Source organism: Jaculus jaculus, chromosome 14 (genome assembly GCF_020740685.1).
Source record: "Jaculus jaculus isolate mJacJac1 chromosome 14, mJacJac1.mat.Y.cur, whole genome shotgun sequence".
Lineage (NCBI taxonomy): Eukaryota > Metazoa > Chordata > Mammalia > Rodentia > Dipodidae > Jaculus > Jaculus jaculus.
The window spans coordinates 7,080,863-7,102,571 of record NC_059115.1 but is presented as its reverse complement, the minus strand read 5'-3'; the positions used below and the strand labels follow the sequence as shown (position 1 = coordinate 7,102,571).

Sequence of the window (21,709 nt, the reverse complement as noted above, 5' to 3'; positions counted from 1 at the left end):
CGTTTGCAGAGGCTGGAAGCCCTGGCACGCCCATTCTCTCTCTCTCCCTCTATCTGTCTTTCTCTCTGTGTCTGTCACTCTCAAATAAATAAATAAATAAATAAATAATTTAAAAAAAAAATTAGTGGGACAGCCCTAAGGACAGTTATTCTTAAAGAAAGCCAACAACATTTCAGGCTAAGTAGTTGGATCTACTACATAATGTCTACTATCTCAAGCCTCCAAAGTTTGTAGTGTTGAGACTGTTGTTTGTGCTTATTTGTGAGGTAGGTGAATAAAATTGGGCAGCTAAAATTTCAAGTTCCATGTGCCTAAGAAAAAACCAGAAAACAAGTTATTGTAAATTGATCCTGTCTGTGGTTTTTGTAAAGACATTGTAAAAAAACAAGCACATGCCATCCAGTTCTTACCAAACATTGTTGTATAAATCAGAAAAGCTGAAGAGAAATGATTGTTGTACACACTGAATTGCTTTGCATGGTCTCATTTGATATGGTCTCATTCTAACTGATGTAAGAATCTTGACTTTTTTACCTTTGGAAACATCAAATAAAAATGGAAACATGAAAAAAAAAATAAGTATTTTTTTAAAAAAGGAAGGAAGGAAAGCAAAAAGAAACTAATGGAGAGAGGAAGGAAATATAATGGAGTGTGTGGATTTGTATAGGGGAAAGTGGGGGAGGAAAGAGAATTATCATGGTTTATTGTCTAAGTAGGAAACTTGTCAATAAAAAAAAAAGTTATAAACTGGGCATGGACATGCATGCCTATATTCCCAGCACTTGGGAGGCAGAGGTCGGAGGATCACTGTGAATTCGAGGCCACCCTGAGACTACATAGTGAATTCCAGGTCAGCCTGGGCTAGAGCAAAACCCTACCTCAAAAAAACAAAAAACAGGGCTGGAGAGATGGCTTAGCAGTTAAGAGAGAGAATGGGCGTGTCAGGGCCTCCAGCCACTGCAAACGAACTCCAGACGCATGCACCCCCCTGTGCATCTGGCTCACATGGGTCCTGGGGAATAGAACCAAGGTCCTTTGGCTCAGCAGGCAAATGCTCTAACCACTAAGCCATACCTCCAGCCCGTTTTTTCTCTTTAGAAAGGATCTCATGTAGCCCAGGATGGCTCAGAACTTGGTATGTAGGCAAACACGAGTGACCTTAAACACCTGATCCTCTTGATTCCACCTACAAAATGGGGATTACAGGTGTGTCCCACTACACCCAGATAGGTGTGCTCTCTCTTGAATATTTATGCATTCATTTATTTGCGAGGAAAGAGAGAGTGTGTGGGCACACAAGGTCACCTTGCTGCAGCAAACAAACTCCACATGCACGGGCCACTTACTGCATTTGATTTTACTCGGGTACTGGGGACTCTGACCCTGGCTGGCAGGCTTTGCAAGCAAGTGCCTTTAACTGCTAAGCTATTATCCTAGTCTCTGGGCATGCTTTTCCTTAAGATAGAACACACACTGTAGGCCAGGCATGGTGGTGCACACCCTTAATCCCAGCACATGGAAGGCAGAGGTAGGAGGATCGCCATGAGTCTGAGGGCTTCCTGAGACTGCATAGTGAATTCCAGGTCAGTCTGAGCTAGAGTGAGACCCTACCTTGAAAAAAAAAAGAAACAAAATAACAACAACAACAAAAACCCTGTAGCCTGCTATTTCTAACAACAACAACAACAACAAAAAGTGCCTCTGGCACCAAAATTAATCAGCCAATAGCGATTTCAGGGGAAAACACTTGCAGTAGAGCATGTATCCAAGCTCTGCAGATTCTGGAAAGAAAACACAACAGGTGGCACACACCTAGTCAGGGGAACATGTGCCACTCACAGGAGGAGTTTGCACACAGCATAGCACAACAGCCACAAGGGGCCAACACGCTGGACCCACCTACCAACCTGGGCAGAGCAGCTCATAAAAGCACGTGAGGGCTGAGCAATGGCTCAGTGGTTAAAGGCACTTGCTTGCAAAGCCTAACAGCCTAGGTCCGGTTCCCCAGTACCACGTGAGTCAGATGCACAGAGCTGTAAACGTGTCTGGAACTCGCTGCAGTAGCCAGAGGCCCCAGCGTGCCATCCTCCCTCCTTCTCCCTCAAGTAAGTATTTTCAAAGCACGTGGGAAAAGCTCAGAATTTCTAATTTGAGTGCTTTAGAACGCTACAACTATGTAGAACAGGCTAGCTCAAACATGCAACAATCCTCTGCCTCCCAAGGTCTGGGATTACAGGCATCAGCTCCCATTCTGACTTTCATCAGCGCCTGACTTTCGTGAATCACCCCAGCAGGATCAGCAGTCTGCGGACACTCACTGCGTCAAACTGAGTGAAGAATGACTCGGGCTTCTTCTCTATGTCCCCAGTGTCCACCTTCACATCCACCATGGGGTTGAGATTCTGCGCTCGCTCCAAGGAGGCTTCAGCTCTATTTCGGCCAACAGACCCAGTACGAATCAGGAACTGAGCTCCAGCACCTTCTGGAGATACCTAGGAAGAAGTTTTCAAATAAATTTTGAGGTTTTCTAGAAAGTGCATCTCAAAGACAACTTATTTGAAAAGATGCTAAAACAGATATCAAACTGTATTACTGTTCCCATGCAACTGGCCTATAGCAGACTCCCTGCCTCATTCCTTCTGAAGCTATTAATTTACATTATATACATGTATATATATATACATATATATACATATATATATGTGTCTATATATATATATATAGACACATATACTTTTAGTTTGTTTGTTTTTTCAGGGTAGGGTCTCACTCTAGCCTCGGCTAACCTGGAATTCACTATGTAGTCTCAGGTGTCCTCGAACTCACTGGGATCCTCCGCTTCCCAGTGCTGGGATTGAAGGCGTGCACGCAGGGCTCCATTCTGAGGCTTTAACACAGGACTTTTAATGCTTCTGAACTGGCCACTGATAGTTAAGGAGCGCCCCCTTATGTTTTCCAGGGGGAATTACTCCAAACACAGAAGTCCATGCCTTCTTTTTCCTGTTTAATTTGCTTAGATTTTTTAAAAATATTTGAGGAAGCGCACCAGGGCATCTAGCCACTGCAAACAAAGTCCAGACACATGTACCACCTTGTGCCTCTGGCTTACATGGGTACTAGGGAATCAAACCTGGATCCTTAATCTTCCCAAGCAAGCTCCGTAACTACTAAACCCATCTCTCCAGACCAATTTGCTTAGATTATTAACAAAACAACTATTGGTAAGAACTGACTAAATACACACAATGTGTCAAGCCATAAACATTCAGGGCAACTCAGGAGTAGCCTAAAAGATGCAGTACTAGAGCCGGGCGTGGCGGCGCGTACTCCCAGCACTTGGGACGCAGAGGTAGGAGAATCACCGTGAGTTCCAGGCCACCCTAAGTCTACATACTGAATTTCAGGTCAGCCTGCGCTTTAGTGAGACCCTACCTCAAAAACAAACAAACAAAACAAAAAAAAACCTACAGTACTGGCTGGAGAGATGGCTCAGAGCACTTCCTGTGCAAGCATGAGGGCCTCACTAGGCGTAAGATCTTCCATGTTTACCTGTAACCCCAATTCCACAGGGAGCAAAGATCTAGGAAGTACCAAAGCTCATGAAAAAGCAATAGCAGGGCTGGAGAGATGGCTTAGCAGTTAAGCGTTTGCCTGAGAAGCCTAAGGACCCCGGTTCGAGGCTCGATTCCCCATACCCATGTTAGCCAGATGCACAAGGGGGTGCATGTATCTGGAGTTCGTTTGCAGTAGCTGGAGGCCCTGGCATGCCCATTCTCTCTCTCTCTCTCTCTCTCTCTCTCTCTCTCTCTGCTTCTTTCTCTCTCTCTCTCTGTCACTCTCAAATAAATAAATAAAATAAAAATATTTTTAAAAAAAAGCAATAGCAATGGGCCGGAGAGATGGCTTAGCGGTTAAGCGCTTGCCTGTGAACCCTGAGGACCCCAGTTCGAAGCTCGATTCCCCAGGACCCACATTAGCCAGATGCACAAGGGGGCGCACACATCTGGAGTTCGTTTGCAGTGGCTAGAGGCCCTGGCGCATCCATTCCTTCTCTCTCTATCTGCCTCTTTTGCTCTGTCTGTCTGTCACTCTCAAATAAATAAATAAAAACAACAAAAAAAAATTTTAAAAAGAAAAAGAAAAAGCAATAGCAAGCTCTAAAGTCAGTAAAAAAAAATTCCACTCAAGCGCAAATTAAAATGGGCAGAGCTGACAGGTGTGGTGGTGCACACTTTTAATCCCAGTACTCTGGAGGCAGAGATAGGCAGATCGCGGTGAGTTCGAGGCCACCCTGAGACTACATAGTGAATTCCTGATCAGCCTGGGCTAGAGGGAGACCCTTCCTGGAAAAACCAAAAAAAAAAAAAAAAAAAAAAAAAAAAAGGCCAGACCAACAACAGAGCGAGACCCCTGGTGCTCAGCTCCAGCTGCCGCCTGGGCACGTGGGTGCTGTGTGGGCATATCCAGTGCAAGCACCACACACAAGGAGTGGGAAGAGGGACAGTGGGAGGGGTGAATACGATAATACATTATAGACATGCATGAAAACGCCATAAAGAACGGCATGTGGTGTGCACGCCTTTAATCCCAGTACTAGGAAGGCAGAGGTAGGGTTCCCAAGTTCGAGGCTAGCCTGGAAGTAGAGGGGGTCCAGGGCTGGACAGATGGCTCAGCACTTAAAGCACTTGCCTGCAAAGCCTGAAGACCCAGGTTCGGTTCCCCAGTACCCACGTAAAGCCAAATGCACAGTGGCGCGTGCATCTGGAGTCATTTGCAGCAGCTAGAGACTCCAGTCTCTCGTCGTCAGTCTAGTTTCTTTCTTTGGTTTCACAAGGTAGGGTCTTATTCTAGTCATCTATTCAATTCACCACATCCCCTGGGATATGTCATCAGCCTGTTGTGATTGATAGCTCCCGTATTGGTTTATAAGCCACCCACCAGCCACCTAGTTAGCCAAGCCAGAAACCTGCTCTTCCCATCCCTGTATTTATTCCGAGCGAAGCCCTGCACAGTGAGCCGGCTGAGGGCATGGGCTCTGAAGACTCTACATCCTCCCAACTAAGTACAAGGCCAGTGATGTCACGTTCTTTCCTTCAAATTGCTTTTCTGTAAAAAGAGATGGTGGCCAGACCCAAGCCCAGCTAGCCGCCTTCTTTTTATTTACTCCCCCCACTGGCCCCGGCCCAGCAAAGCAAGATAGTCCAGGCGGATCCTGGAGCTCACTCTTTAGCCCAGGCTGGCTTCAAACGAATGGCAATCCTCCTACCTCAGCTCAGCACCCGGGTGCTGGGATTAAAGGTGTGTACCATCACACTTGGCCTCAGCCCTCTTCTGATGCGGCATCAGATCACCTACCTCGCAGTATGTGTGAGGCCCCTATTCTCTGCTAAGCCATCATCCCACCCTCTTTCCTTTCCTTTCTTTTCTTTTTCTTCCTGAGACAGTGTCTCACTATATAGCCCAAGCTAGGCTTGAACCCAAGACCTGCCTCTCCAGCCACCTGAGCACTGAGACCACTGGCAGGCGCCACCACTCCAGATGAGGTGTCTTTGAAAGGCTCATTCCTGAGTCTGACCTCACACCTTCTACCTCACAATGGCAAAGCCTTCAGAAAACGGTTCCAGCACCTTCGGTCTCAAAAGCTACAGTTCCACTCAAGCTGGCTGCCTTGCCGAACACTCACACAGCCAGAGAACTCTCAGACGGGACGGCAGACATAAGAGAGCAGCAGACCTGTTCGTGATCCAGCATGGTCAGTCCTTTCACTCCCGCCAGGATGAGGTTCTTGGCAATTTCTGCCCCAAGTCCTTTCATGCCGACGAGCAGCACCCTGGAGGCTCGAAGCCTGTAAGACAGACGTTGTTAACCCGACGATACAGACTAGTGGGGCTGGCTGAATCACAGAAGAGTAAATAATGGGGAATTTTTTCATTTTCAATATATACAGACAAGTATCACTGAACCTTTAAATCTAGACAACAAATTCCAATCCATTCTACAAAGTGTTATTGAATAAATATTTACTGAACACCTACTAAGCCATATACCTCTCAATAGGTGGGCAAATATAGGAGTGAATAAGACAGTTCTTGCCCTTCTGGGGGAAGAAACTGATAAAACATATGACAAAGAACAGCCAAAATCAGGAGCTAGGGAGATGGCTCAGTTAAAAAGGGGCAAAAATCAAGTATAATAAGAACATGCCTTAATCTCAGCACTCAGAAGGCAGAGGTAGGATGATCACCGTGAGTTCCTGGCCACCCAGTAACTACATAGTGAATTTGGGGGCTGGAGAGATGGCTCAGAGGTTAAAGTGCTTGCCTATATAGTGAATTCCAGGTCAGGCTGGGCTATAGTGAGACCCTGCCTCAAAAAACAACAAACAAAAAATTAATAATAAATATAAAGTAAGAGCTGGGCGTGGTAGTGCACGCCTTTAATCCAGCACTAAGGAGGCAGAGGTAGGAAGATCGTCGTGAGTTCGAGGCCACCCTGAGATTACATAGTGAATTCCAGGTCAGCCTGAGCTAGAGTGAAAACTTACCTCAAAAAACAAAAACAAAAACAAAAACAAAAAAAAGAAAAAAAGAAAAGTAGTCTCATATAAATTCAAGTTCTGCTAGTCGGTGTATTTGCTCCTGACTTATGTAACAAGTCAATTCCATCTAAGTACCAGTATTTGGGAGAGAATGTAAGGAACTCTTCCAAAAATGGCTCTAATAATTATGAGCACTTACATGCAATTAAGACTAAGAGTCTTATTTTCAGGCAGGGTTTCACGTAGCGCAGACTGGCCTGGAGCTGCTCTGTAGCAAAGCATGACATGAAGTTCTGATCCTCCTGCCTGCACCTCTAAAGTGCTGGGATTACAAGCGTGAACCAGCACTCCTGGTTTATGAGGTGCTGGGGCTCAAACCTAGGGCACTGGACATTCTAGACAGGCGCTCTACCAACTGAGCGATGGCCCCAGTTCAGCAAGTCTAAAGCTGACATTTAAGGGCTAGAGAGATGGCTTAGTGGTTAAAGCTCTTGCCTGTGAAGCCTAAGGACCCAGGTTCAATTCCCCAGTACCCAGGTAAGCCTAGAGGCCCTAGCATGCCCTCTGCTCTCTCACTCTAAAAATAAATAGTCACTCAGAACTGATTCTATACTACTTTATTCATTTATTTATTTGAGAGATAAAAAAGCAGATACAGGGGTTGGAGAGATGGCTTAGTGGTTAGACGCTTGCCTATGAAGCCTAAGGACCTTGGTTCGAGGCTCGATTCCCCAGGACCCACATTAGCCAGATACACAAGGGGGCGCATGCGTCTGGAGTTCATGTGCAGTGGCTGGAGGCCTTGGCACGCCCATTCTCTCTCTCTCTCTCTCTCTCTCTTTCACACTCAAATAAATAAATAAAAATGAAAACAAAAGCAGATAAGGGGGTTGGAGAGATGGCTTAGTGGTTAAGCGCTTGCCTGTGAAGCCTAAGGACTCTGGTTCCAGGCTCGATTCCCCACATAAACCAGATGCACAAGGTGTTGCATGGATCTAAGAGTTCATTTGCAGTGGCTGGAGGCTTTGGCATGCCCATTCTCTCCCTCCCTCCCTCCCTGCCTCCTTCCCTCTCTCTCAAATAATAAAAATAATTTTTTTTAAAGCAGATAGGCTTTGCAGGCAAGCCCTGTAACTGCTGAGCCACCTCTGCAGCCCTTTATTCCAGTTTACCACCTTTACTTCTTGCTGTTACAAGACTAGTCACTGCCAAGCTTGCCTTCACTTTCCCGCCTCCAGATGTGAAAGTCACAGCAGTACGCCCCTGGCCTGCACCTCCTCTTCCTCCCTAGCCTAGTCGAGCATTACCAGGCTCCAAAACCCAACCGGAATACTTTTCTGCAAGCCGTCAGTGATGGGTAATATTCACTGCAACTTGATTATTTACAATCACCAGGGAACCACACCACTGGGGGTCTCTATGAGGATGTTTACAGAAAGATTTAACTGAAGAGAGAAAACTCACCCTGATGAGCAGTATCACAAATGGGGTAGGGTCATGGACTGAATAAAAATGAGGAAGAGGGCCAGAGGGATGGCTTAGTAGTTAAGGCGCTTGCCTGCCAAGCCTAGACCCAGGTTCAATTCCCTAGGACCCACTTAAACCAGATGCACAAGGGGAAACATGCATCTAGAGTTTGTTTGCTGTGGCCAGAGGCTATGGTACACCCATTCTCTCTCCCTCTTTGCTTCTCTCAATCTCAACTAAAAAAATAAAATACAGTGAAATACAAAAAGGAGAAAGAAGGCGGGCGTGGAGGCACGCCGCTGTAATCACAGCGCACACCTGTTTCAGGAGGCAGAGGTAGAGGACTGCTGCGAGCTCAATGCCACCCTGAGACCACATGGTGAATTCCAGGTCAGCTTGCGCTAGAGTAAGCCCCTACCTGGTCAGAGGCAAAAAAAAAAAAAAAAAAAAAAAAAAAGCTACTTTGGCTAGGGTGTGGTGGCACTACCCTTTTAGAAGCCAGCCTGGGACCACAGAGTGAGTTTCAGGTTACCCTGGGCTACAGTGAGACCCTACAGAAACAAAAAAAAATTAAAAAGGGGTTGGAGAGAAGGCTTAGGGTGAAGGCTCTTGTTTGCTAGGCTTAAAACCCAGGTTCAATTTCCCAGGACCCATGTAAGCCAGATGCACATGTGATGCATCTGTCTGGAGTTCATGTGCAGTGGCTAGAGACGCTGGCACACACACCCATTCTCTGTCTTCCACCCTGCTAGATAAGTAAATAAAATATATTTTTAAAATATGTTTTATTTATTTATTTGAGAGAGAGAAAGAGGGAGAGAACAGGTGCTCCAGGGCCTCCAGCCACTACACATGAATTCCAGATGCATGCAGTCCCTTGTGCATCAGGCTTACATGGGTCCTGGAAAGTCAAACCAGGATCCTTTGGCTTTGCAGGCAAATGCCTTAACCGCTAAGCCACCTCTCCAGCCCCCTCAAATATATTTTTAATTAATGTATTTGTTTAAGAGAAAGGGAGGGAAAGACAGAATGGGCATGCCAGGGCCTTCAGCCAGCACAAATGAACGCCAGATGCATGTGCAACTTTGTGCATCAGGTCTATGTGGGTCCTGGGGAATTGAACGTGTGTCCTTTGGCTTTGCAGGCAAGAAACTTAACTGCTAAGCCACCTCACCAAGCCATAAATAAAATATTTAAAAAAATAAAATAAAATAAGGTCAGGTATGGTAAACACCTTTAGTCCCAGCACTCAGGAGGCTGAGGCAAAAGGACCTTCATGAATTGAGAGGACAGCCTAGGACTATAGAGTTCCAGGTCAGCCCAAACAGAGTGAGACTCTGCCTCCAAAAAACAACAACAAAGGACTGGGGAGGTGGCTTAATGGTTAAGGCGCTTGCCTGAGAAACCTAAAAACCCAGGTTCACTTCCCCAGTATCTATGAAAGCCAGATACACAAGGTGGGGCATGCATCTGGAGTTCATTTGCAGTGGCTGGAGGCCCTGGCACGCCCATTCTCTCTTTCTACATCTACCTCTCCTCTCTCTCTCAAATAAATAAGTAAATAAAATATTTAAAACCACACACACATACACAAGCCAGGTATGGTGGTGGACACCTTCAATCCTAGCACTCAGGAAGCAGAGGTAGGAAGGTCCCTGTAAGCTAAAGGTCACCTTAAGACTCCAGAGTGAATTCAGGGTCACCTATGGCTACTGTGAGAGCTTACTGGGGGAAGGGAGAAGTACGCTCAAAATCTTATACACTTGATAGTATGATAGCCAATGAAGTTTATCCAAAGCACAATTAATAATGCTAATTGAAAACTTATAGACAGGGGAGATGGCTCAGTGGTTGAGAGCACTTGCTTGCAGGGCCTGGTGGCCTGAGTTCAATTATCCAGTATTCACACAGACCCAGACACACACCATGCCTCATGCATCTGGAGTTCATTTATAGTGGCAAAGGCCCTGGCATACCCATTCCCTCTCCTCTCTCTCTTTGCTTGTGAAGTAATATCTTTTTAGGGCTGGAGAGATGGCTTAGCCATTAAGACACTTGCCTGCAAAGCCTATCAACCCATATTCGACTCTCCAGATCCCATGTAAGCCAGACGCACGAAGGTGAAGCAAGCACAAGGTCATGCAGACCCATGGCGCAAGTGTCTGCAGATTAAAGGACGGGAGAGATGGCTCTATGATTAGGCACTTGCCTACAAAGCCTAAAGACCTGGGTTTTATTCTTCAGTACCCACACAAATCCAGATACATTAAGTGGTACATGCATCTGGAGTTCACTGGTATCAGCTCAAGGCCTGGCACACCCATCCTCTTTCTCTTTCTGCTTGTAAATAAATGAAATGAAACAATGGACCAGACATTTTAAAAGCATGTATAGCACTGGAGAGACACCTCAGCATATAAGGCACTTGCCTGCAAAGCCCAATGACCCACGTTTGATTCCCCACTACCCATGTGGAGCCAAATGCACAAGATGGCACATTCACCTGAGGCTCATCTACAGTGCCTAGAGGCCCTGGTGTGCCCATTCTCTCTGTTTGCAAATAGTAATAAATAAATAAATAAAACCAATTTAAACTTCAAAGCTAGCTTCAGTTACTTTACCAAGTCTGAGGTCTGTCTGAGCTACCTGGACTCCTCTCCAAAAAACCACAACAAAACAGCTGGGGATGGCAGCTCGCCCACTTAATCTCACCACTTGGGAGACTGAGGTAGGAGGAGTGGAAGATCTCTATGAGTTCAAGGCCATCCTGAGATACTTACTGACAGACTGCCTCAAAAGCAACAAAGTAAGCTGGGCGTGGTGGCACATGCCTTTAATCCCAGCACTCTGAAGCCAGAGGTAGGAGCACCACTGCCAAGAGCTTGAGGCCCTCCGGAGACCAATTCCAGGTCAGCCTGGACTAGAGGGAGAGCCTACCCAGAAAGAGAAAATATATATATATATATAACAAGTTAAAAAAAATCTGTTTAAAAAAAAACAAAGCAGGGGCTGGAGAGATGGCTTGGCGGTTAAGGTTCTTGCCTGTAAAGTCTAAGGACCCAGGTTCGATTCCCCAGGACCCACACAACCCAGATGCACAAGGTGGTACGTGTGTCTGGAGTTCGTTTGCAGTAGCTGGAGGCCCTGGTGTGCCAACTCTCTCTATAACTAAATAAAAATATTAAAAAAAAAAAAAAAAAAGCTGGAGCAGGGCGTGGTGGTACATCCCTTTAATCCCAGCACTTGGTAGGCAGAGGTAGGAGGATCTCCTTGAGTTCAAGGCCACCCTGACACTACAGAGTGAATTCCAGGTCAGCCTGGACTAAAGTGAGGCGCTACCTCGAAAAACAAAAAACAAACAAACAAAAAAAGCAGCCACTAATCCCAGCACTAGGGAGGCCAAGGTATAAGTACTGCCATGAGTTCAAGGCCAGCCTGAGACTACATAACAAATTCCAGGTCAGCCTGGGTTGGAGAGAGACCCTAAATCAAAAAAGAAAAAGGAAAAAAAAGCATACGTAGCTGCCAACTTACTGCTTCTCCCTGTTGTGGAAGTGTCTGTTACAGAAATAGCAGTGAGCCTGAAGCTGTTCACTTAGTGTCACACGTGGTTTCTTCAACTTACTTGGTGCATGACTTTGGCAGAGTTTGTTCCCGTCAATAAAATGGGCTAGGGATGAGTATTCAGATTTCCCCTGTTGCTCAGAAGATACGGTTTTGGCCAGCTATGGTGGCACACACCTATGATCCAAACACTTGGGAGGCTGAGGTAGGAGGATCAAGATGAGTTCACTGAGCTACACAGTGGATTCCAGGTCAGCCTGAGCTACAGGGAGACCCTACCTTGAAAAACAAACGAACAACAAAAATAAAAACTCAGCACACTTGGAATCAAAGCTCTCAACTCATTTGGCTCCAGCCACCTCCTTTCTTTATTTTTTTTTTTCTATTTATTTGAGAGACAGAGAAATTAGAACAGACACGCCAGGGACTCCAGCCACAGCAAACCAACTCCAGACACACGTGACACCTTGTGCATCTGGCTTATGTGAGTACTGGGGAATTGAACCTGGGTCCTTTGGCTTTCAGGCAAACACCTTAACTACTAAGCCATCTCCATAGCCCACCTAGCCACCTTCTTTCTTTTTTTTTTGGGGGGGGGGTTTTGAGGTAATGTTTCACACTAGCCAAGACTGACGTGGAATTCACTATGTAGTCTGAGTGGCCTCGAACTCACGGTGATCCTCCTACCTCTGCCTCTGGAGTGCTGGGATTAAAGGCATGCGCCACCACACCTGGCTGCCATCTTCTTTCTTTTACCTGCTAGGCACGATGGGCCATGGTGGTCTTGGAATTTAACATTCCCTATGCTAGAAATATGGCAGAAAGAATGTAAGAGCAAAGGAAGGGTAGGACTCCTTACAACGTGCCCCTCCAGACATAAAATGACCTGGATATTCATGAAATCACAGTGCCTGACACTACCTACCCAAGACCATAAGAGGAGGAAAAGATCATGACATCAAAATGAAAGAGAGACTGATTGAGAGCGGGAGGGAATGTGATGGAGAACGGATTTTCAAAGGGAAAGTGGGGGGAGGAAGGGCATTACCATGAAATATTGTTACAATCATGGAAGTTAATTAAAAAATTTTGAAAACAAAATAGAAATATTCTTCCCTATAGCTCCGTAGCTTTTTTTTTTTTAACTTGGATTTTCGAGGTAGGGTCTCACTCTAGCCCAGATTGACTTGGAATTCACTAAGTAATCTCAGGGTGGCCTTGAACTCAAGGCAATCCTCCTACCTCTGTCTGTCAAGTGTTGGGACTAAAGGCATGCGCTACCAAGACTGGCTTTATTTTATTTTAGTATTTTTTATTTTTATTTATTTATTTTAGCCCTTTTTAAAAATATTTATTATTTATTTATTTGACAGAGAAAGAGGGAGGGAGAAAGAGAGAGAATAGATGTGCCACTGCAAATGAACTCCAGATGCGTGTGCCCTTGTGCACCTGGCTAACGTGGGTCCTGGGGAATCGAACCTGGATCCTTTGATTTTGCAGGCAAACGCCTTAACCCCTAAACCATCCCTCCAGCCCTTTATTTATTTTTGACAGAGAGAAAGAAGCGAACTCCGTGTGCCACCTTGTGCATCTGGCTTACATGGATCCTGGAGAACTGAACCTGGGTCCTTTGGCTTTGCAGGAAAGCACCTTAACCTTGACCATCTCCTCAGCAGCCCTTCATTTATAATTTTAATTTACTTATTTGAGAAAGAAACGGGAAGGAGAGAGGGAGGAAATCGGCACACCAGGGCCTCTAGCTGCTGCAAATGTACTGCAGATGCAGATTGCATCTGGCTTATGTCGGTACTGGGGAAATCAAACCTGGGTCCTTAGACTGCAGGCAAGCACCTGAACCACTAAGCCATCTCATATATATGAAGAATTTTATATATATATATATAGAGAGAGAGAGAGGGAGGGAGTGAGGGGAGAAAAAAATATATATATATACTCTCCCCCCCCACACTCCCAGAGGTAGGGTCTCTCTCTACCTCAGGCTGACCTGGAATTCACTCTGTAGTTTCAGGGTGCCCTCGAACTCCTGGCGATCCTCTTACCTCTGCCTCCCGAGTGCAACAAAATATTCTCTTAATAAATAACATAAAATAAATGCTCAAGGATCACCTGTGGCAAGAGCTCAGTAAATATGTGACTGACTCTTCATCTCTCCTCCACCGGTCCCGCTCTGGCCACCCTCGCACCTGGACACCAGGAACCTCTTGTCTCCCCCGGCCGAGCCTCGGCAGACGTCCCTTGACGTGGGGAGGGGGCTTTGCTTCTCACCGCCCCCCACCGAGGCCCAGTTCCCTTCGGGCCGCCCACGACTGCACGCTCCCGCCCGTAGTGTTAGCCAAGTCGCTCGGGACCTCGGAATGAATGAACTAGGTGGCCCGGTCACCGTGCGCAGGGCATCTCCGGGCCCCCTCGATGACCTAAAGGCGTCACTCGCCAGGACGGCCTCCCGCCGCCCCTTCCTGGCGCGCCATGCGAGTTCGAATCCACCTGCCCGCTCGGGACTCGCCCACGCCCCCCTCGGAGGCCGGCGCGCCACGAGCTCCGGAGGTCCCCAGCTCCACCCACGTCCGTAAGACCCACACCCCCGGCCGTCTGCCGAGCGCTACGAGACCCAGGCCCCCGAATCCGTCCGCTCCGCCCGCCCTGGACCCCCTCAGCCCCCAGCCGCGCCGCGCCCGCCTGGCGGCCCCGGGCCCCGCGCCGCTCACCGCTTCTGAGCCTCCAGGCCCCACAGGCGGATCTGCCGGTCATACTGCGCCGCCTCCTCCTCGCTGATGCCGCCGCCGGCCTCCTCCTTCTCCACCATGGCGCCGGGCGAGCCGCAGAGCCGCTCCGACGCGCTCCCACGCGCCCGCGCAAACCGCCAAGTCCACCCCGCCGCGGGCCGGCCGCCTCTGCGCACGCGCGGGGAGGGGCGGTGTCTGCGCACGCGCGGGAGGGCGGTGCCTGCGCAGGGACGCTGGCGCGCGCAGCCTGGACGCCAGCCGATGGCGCGCTTTGGGGAGGGTGCAAGCGGGCCTCCCATCCCGGTAGGGGCGTTGCAATCCGTCCTTGCAATAAAAGAAAAAAAAAAAAGGGATGGCTTACCCGCAAAGCTAGAAGACCGAGGTTCAACTCCCCAGGACCTACAGAACCAAGCTCAAGGTGGCGCTTGCAGTTGGAGCTCATTTGCAGTGGTTAGAGGCCCTGGTACTTTCATTCTCCCTGTCTTCCTCTGTCTCAAATAAATAAGCCTTTAAAAAAAAAAACTGGCGAGGTTTTTGACCCCAGGGAGATATCTACCTAGTCGATTTGTTTAATCTTACTTATTTCTGTAGTTATCTTCTGTTTTTCACTCTAGCCTAGGCTGACCTGGAATTCATGCTAGCCTTGAACTCACAGCGATCATCTTACCTCTGCCTCCCTAGTGCTGGGATTAAAGGCCTGCACCACCATAACCAGCTCTAATGTCACTACACCCGGCTTATCTGCATCTTTCTTAAACAAATATAAGGGCTGGAGAGATGGCTTCACAGTTAATGTACTCTTCTGCAAAGCCGAAAGGACCTAGGTTCAGTTCCCCAGGACCCAGGTAAGCCAGATACGTAGTGGCCCATGAGTCTGGAGATTGTTTGCAGCAGCTAGAGGCCCTGGCATGCCCATTCTCTATCTGCCAGTCTTTCTTCTTCTTTGTCTATCTCTCAAATAAACAAGTAATAAAATATTTTTTAATAAAATAAAAAAAAATAAAATGCCGTGATAGAAGTAAGAGATTCACCAGGAATATGAGCTCAGCCTGGGCTACAGAGTGACTTCCAGGTCACCCTGAGTTACAGTGAAACCTTGCCTCAAAAATAAATAAATAAATAAATAATGGGGCTGGAGAGATGGCTCAGCATTTACAAGGCTCTTGCTCAAGTTCAGTTCCCCAGTACACATGTAAAGCCAGATGCACAAACTAGCTCATCTGTCTGTAGTTTGTTTGCAGTGGCAGGAGGCCTTGGAGTGCCCATTGTCCCTCCCCCTCTCGAATTAATATCTTTATGGGGTTTTTTTTGTTTGTTTGTTTGTTTGCTTTCTTTTGTTTTTCGAGGTAGGGTCTCACTCTAGTTTAGGCTGACCTGGAATTCATTATGCAGTCTCAGGGTGGCCTTGAACTCATGGCGATCCTCATACCTCTGCCTCCTGACTGTGGGATTAAAGGTGTGTGCCACCAAGCCCGGCTCTTAAATAAATAATTATTTTAAGTTTTAAAAAGGCATTTTGGGGCTGGAGAGATTGCTTAGCAATTAAGGCATTTGCCTGCAAAGCCAACTTAGGTTCAATTCCCCAAGACCCTCGTTAGCCAGATGCACAAGGGGGAGCATGCATCTGGAGTTCATTTGCAGTGGCTGAAGGCCATGGCATGCCCATTCTGTCTGTCTCTGTCTTTCTCTGTCTCTCATTCTCCCTCTTTCTCTGTCAAATAAATAAATAAATAAGAATAAAATATTTTTTTTAAGGCATTGATGGGCTGGAGAGGTGGCTTGCAGTTAAGGTGCCTGCCTACAAAACCTAAGGGCCCAGGTTCAATTCCCCAGGACCGCCTCTTTCTCAAGTAAATAAATAAAAATTAGACTTGCATATATAGAGCATTGAGGCCAGGGGTGTTGGCACATGCCTCTAATCCTGTCACTCTGAAGGCAGTCATAGGAGATCACTGTTGTAAGGAAAATGTAAGAGAAAAGCAAAAGAGAGCACTGGACTTGATCTCTACAGACAGACTGTTAACTGAGAGAAACAGCGAGGGGCAGCAGCCTTCCTGCAGGATGAGGACTGAAGCCCTGAGCCAGGCTGGGGTTCAAACCTATATGGAAGATCCTAAGAAACAGACTCTACCAGGGGCAGTTGATAAGGAAATTGTAGCTGTTTGTGTCCTTGTTCCAAATAGGCTTCTTCAGCCAGGAATGTCTAAGGGAGAAAACTCACATGGTCTCTGGTCCTTCAAGGCCATCTAGGCTAAGGGGAGTACATCAATCAGGAAATGGGTCAAACTTAATGAGGGCGAATTCCACTGGGCCTTTTTTTTTTTCTCTCAATTTTTTTTTTTTAAAAACTTTTTTTTTTGTTGTTGTTCATTTTTTATTTATTTATTTGAGAGCGACAGACACAGAGAGAAAGACAGATAGAGGGAGAGAGAGAGAATGGGCGCACCAGGGCTTCCAGCCTCTGCAAACGAACTCCAGACGTGTGCGCCCCCTTGTGCATCTGGCTAACGTGGGACCTGGGGAACCGAGCCTCGAACCGGGGTCCTTAGGCTTCACAGGCAAGCGCTTAACCGCTAAGCCATCTCTCCAGCCCTTTTCTCTCAATTTTTATTAACATTTTCCATGATTATAAAAAATATCCCATGGTAGTACCCTCCCTCCCCCCCCCATTTCCCCTTTGAAATTCCATTCTCCATTATATCCCCTCCCCATTTCAATCATTCTTACATATATACAATACCAACCTATTAAGTACCCTCCTCCCTTCCTTTCTCTTCCTTTTATATCTCCTCTGGGCCTTCTTTATTGCCCACAAGTTTTAGGTATAGCTATTAACTCTTTAGTTCCCTTTGGTTTTCAGGAAAGGCTATTAATACTTCAAATGTGAGTTCAAGGCCACCCTGAGATTACATAGTGAATTCCAGGTCTGCCTGGGCTAAAGAGAGGAAGATCCTACCTTGAAAACAAACAAACAAACAAAACAGCACTGGGGGCATGGTGGCACACACTTTAATTCCAGCACTCAGGAGTAGAGGTAGGAGGATCACCTTGAGTTCAAGGCCAGCCTAGGACCAGAGAGTGAGTTCCAGGTCAGCCTGGACTACAGTGAGACCCTACCTCGAGACCTGCTCCCCCTCCCAAAAAAATAAAAGAGTATAGGAATAAAGGGGAACTAGGAAGATGGCTCAGTGGGTAAATAGTTAAGGGTACTTACTTGGAGAAGTCTGTCTGCCTAGGTTCAGTTCCCCAGCAATTGACCCATGTAAAGCCAGATGCACCACATAGCACATGCATCACACATATGCAAATAAATTAAAACAAAAAGATTTTTTCCTAGAACATGGGAGACTGAGGTACAAGGATCCCTGTGAGTTCAAGATGAGCCTGTAGCTACAGAGTAAGTCTCAGGTCAGCCTGGGCTAGAGTGAGACCCTACCTTGAAAAACCAAGAAAACAAAAACAAAGACAGGTGGTCAAAGCCGGGCCTGGTGGTGCATGCCTTTAATGTCAGGAGACAGAGGTAGGAGGATCACTGTGAGTTCGAGGCCACCCTGAGAATACATAGTGAATTCCAGGTCAGCCCAGGCTAGAGGGAGACCTACCTCAAAAAGCACACTCATACTCTCTGTCTGCTTGCAAGTAAATAAAATATTTTCTTGAAAAAAATGATGCATTGATAGAAGATTGTAGTGTGGGGGGGAGGGAGGGAATTACTATGGGATTTTTTTTATAATCATGGAAAATGCTAATAAAAATTAAAAAAAATAAACAAACAAACAAAAAAAGAATATTGTACAGAAGAGTCTCCTTCCTAGAGCCAAGTTCAGTCAACAGGCAGAGTTTGCCATATCTGTTCATCTAGAGCAGAGCAGTAGGAAAGATATAACATGAAAGCTTTACTTGTAATTTTATTCTTTTAATTTTTTTTATTGACAACTTCCATGATTATAAAAAATATCCCATGGATATGGACATGAGAGGCATGGAGAGATTAATTTTGTGCAAGAATAAAAATATATATATATTCCATGGTAGCCAAGCATGGTGCTACGCGGGGAGCGAGAAGCGGTGGAAAGCCCGCCTGGGATTCATCCCGCGCCACCTTCCCGACCACGGCGACCCGCCTGGACCAGCTGCTGTCCCTCTCCACGGTGCGGGCCAACCACCTCTTCCTGGGCTGCAGCTACAATAAAGATCTTCTAGACAAGGTGATGCAAATGGCGGACGGAATTGAAGGGGAAGGCCTGCCACACTTTACTACCAGAAGTGAACTAATGAAAAAGCATCAAAGCTAAGGCAGAAGATTCAGCGCATCTCCATCACTGCCAGCAGGCTTAGACTGGAGGCTGGGGTGAGTGAGGCTGCCCGCAGCAGCTCTTCAGACTGGGCCTGGGCAGCAGAGTGGCTGCCGTGGACAGAGACCCATCTAAAGGACTTCTCAGGAGGTGTCCGTCCCCCGGCAGCCGTCACTGCACAGTGTGCATGGATATGCATGTGCTTATGAACCCTGGGCTCTCAGATCGCTTCATCAGCACTGCACAAGCCACACCTACTTTGAAATGCCTTTTATGTTGATGTGGTAATGACAGATAATAAATTTTATAGTTTGGATTTTTCAACAAAGTACTTCTAAGTGTGATTCTGGTTTTTGCCCTCTCCCCTTCTCCGTTTTCCTGCTGAGGCAAGCCAGTTTCTCTGTTTCCTTGTTTCTACCTGGAGTTTCTGTCAGACCTGCTGCCACCCATGCTTGCTATAGGAAGACAGAATCGCTTCATAGGCTTGAGGTACTCAGGAGCTAGCTCACGGGAAGAGGCAGTCTTATTTTAAAATTCACTGAGGCCTGGCGATGCCGGTGAATGGTAGAGCACTTGCCTGGCATGCTTGGGGCCTCGGGTTTGAGCCTCAGTGCTTCAGGAAAGCAGTCAGACAAGTAGCTAGCTCGGTGACATTCGTCCATTCACTCACTGATGAGCACGTTTGTCACGCCAGCCAGCTGGCCTTTGGGTTCTGCAGGTCTCCCCCGCTGCTGAGGAACACCCACACTCTCTGTATCTGGAGCGCATCCACACTAGGATCTTGTGGATTTGAACTGCCTTCCACATCGCCTCTGCAGGTGTGCTTGAACCGCAGTCCTGCTTTGTCCTGAGATGTTGGTGTTCATGATGTGCTCTGAACCCTCTTCCTTTTGATCTTTTCACTCTCACCACTAGGTAAACACCTCCAGGTGTAAATAACGGAGGGCTTCAGCGTGGGATGAAGGATTTGGCAGTGGCAGGCTCTGAGGTTGGTGCTGGCCGCTATGGCCGGTAGACCCTGCCTTAGCTTTATCTGCTGAATGCACAGAACTGAGTTACCAAAAGTAGACGTGACTGGGGAACATGGTGTCTGGGAACAGAGCTGTGGGAAGGTACTCTGGCTTGGGGATTGAGGTGAAGGCGGCATCTTTGTGCAGTGTCTAGTTCCAGTCCTCAGTGACTGGGAGGACAGACCATAACCATAGACAAGCCTAACCTTGAAAATGTTGACAGAAATGCAGACCTCAGAGCTATAGCAAGGACCAAGGTCATGAAGGCAGAGGACAAGTGAGATATGCACCAAGCCTTAGCTGAACTTTCTTCCATCCTGATCATTTGTGTAAATTTCGAAGACTTTTAAAAACTGAAGTTAAAGACTGTGATTATCCACTTTAAGATGCACTTTCCATTTCTCACGGGTCTTATTTTATGTATATAGTCCCCAATAAAATGGCCTTTCCAGTGTAAAAAAAAAAAAAAAACAAACAACAACCTAGGAATGCAGAAGAAGTGGCGGAAAGAATGTAAGAGCCAAAGGAAGGGTAGGACTCCTTACAACGTGCTCCCCGCCAGACACAAAGTGGCCTGGATATCCATGACCTCATAGTGCCTGATACTACCTACACAAGACCATCATAAGAGGAGGAAAAGATCATGACATCAAAATAAAAGAAAGGCTGATTGAGATGTGAGAAGGGATATGATGGAGAATGGAGTTTCAAACGGGAAAGTGGTGGGAGGGAGGGTATGACCATGTTTTTTGTTTTTTTTTTAATATAATCATGAAAGTTGTTAATAAAAATTTGAAAAAAAATTAAAGGAATAAAAAAGAATAGGAGAGCCGGGCGTGGTGGCGCACGCCTTTAATCCCAGCACTCGGGAGGCAGAGGTAGGAGGATTGCCATGAGTTCAAGGCCACCCTGAGATGACAGAGTTAATTCCAGGTCAGCCTGGACCGGAGTGAGACCCTACCTCGAAAAAAAAACCAAAAAAAAAAAAAAAGAATAGGAGAGGGCTGGAGAGATGGCTTAGTGGTTAAGCGCTCGCCTGTGAAGCCTAAGGACCCCGGTTCGAGGCTCGCTTCCCCAGGTCCCACGTTAGCCAGATGCACAAGGGGGCGCACGCGTCTGGAGTTCGTTTGCAGTGGCTGGAGGTCCTGACACGCCCATTCTCTCTCTCCCTCTACCTCTTTCTGTCTGTCGCTCTCAAATAAATAAATAAAAATAAACAAAAATAACTAAAAAAAAAACCCTGAAAGCTAGATGTTGGTGGCACATGCCTTTAATCCCAGCACTCAGGTAACCCTGAGTTCGAGGCCACCCTGAGAATACAGAGTGAATTCCAGGTCAGCCTGGGTTAGAGTGAGACCCTACCTCAAAAAAAAAAAAAAAAAAAAAAAGTGCCAGGCGTGGTGGCACATGCCTTTAATCGCAACACTTTGCGCTTTCCTGCAAAGCCCAACAACCTGAGTTCCAGTACCCATGAAAGCCAGATGCACAAAGTGGTGCTGCGTCTGGAGTCCAGCATCTAGAGTCCTTGGTGTGCCCATCCTATCGGAAGCCAAGCATGCTGGCACACACCTTTAATCCCAGCACTCATGAGGCAGAAGTAGGAGCATCTCAGTGAGTTCATGACCAGCCTGCGACTACAGTGAATTCCAGGTAAGCCTGGGCTAGAGAGACCCCACTTCAGGAGAAAAAAAGGGGGGCTGTAGAAATGGCTTAACAGTTAAGGTGCTTGCCTGAAAAGCCTAAGGACTTAGGTTTGATTCCCCATTACCCATGTAAACCAGATGCACAAGGTGGCACATACTTCTGAAGTTTGTTCACACTTGCTAGAGGCTCTGGTGTGCCCACTCTCTCTCTCTCTCTATCTGCCTCTCTCTCTCAAAAGAAGCAAATAAATAAAAGAAAAAAAAAATCCAGGCATGGTGGCACACGCCTATAACCCCTACACTTGAGAGGCAGAGGTAGGAGGATCACCATGAGTTTTGAGGCCAGCCTGAGACTACAGAATGAAGTACAGATCAGCCTGGACTACATCAAAACCTTACTTTGAAAAACCAAAAAAGCCGGACCTGATGACACACACCTTTAATCCCA

At 46.8% G+C, this 21,709-nt stretch overlaps 1 protein-coding gene and 1 long non-coding RNA gene across 4 annotated transcripts in view; one reads left to right on the top strand and one right to left on the bottom strand.

Moving 5' to 3' along the window:
* Sae1 (SUMO1 activating enzyme subunit 1) overlaps window positions 1-14,452 on the bottom strand; it is a 75,742-nt gene extending 61,290 nt beyond the window's left edge. Inside the window, exons 1-3 of the mRNA XM_045134295.1 lie at window positions 14,296-14,452; window positions 5,734-5,845; window positions 2,319-2,492 (exon numbers count right to left, since the gene is read on the bottom strand). Of these exons, the coding sequence (XP_044990230.1) occupies window positions 2,319-2,492; window positions 5,734-5,845; window positions 14,296-14,393 (384 nt within the window). The 5' untranslated portion in view covers window positions 14,394-14,452. The remainder of the gene's footprint in view (window positions 1-2,318; window positions 2,493-5,733; window positions 5,846-14,295) is intronic.
* Window positions 14,453-14,651: 199 nt separating this feature from the next.
* Window positions 14,652-18,936, top strand: LOC123454837. 3 transcript variants are annotated; one of them, XR_006633505.1, is made up of 2 exons: window positions 14,652-14,763; window positions 18,349-18,936. It is a non-coding gene; the product is annotated as an uncharacterized LOC123454837 (long non-coding RNA). The 3 variants fall into 3 exon arrangements; XR_006633504.1 differs by having other exon boundaries at window positions 14,652-14,776; XR_006633506.1 differs by lacking the exon at window positions 14,652-14,763 and adding an exon at window positions 14,886-15,158.
* Window positions 18,937-21,709: the final 2,773 nt, after the last annotated feature.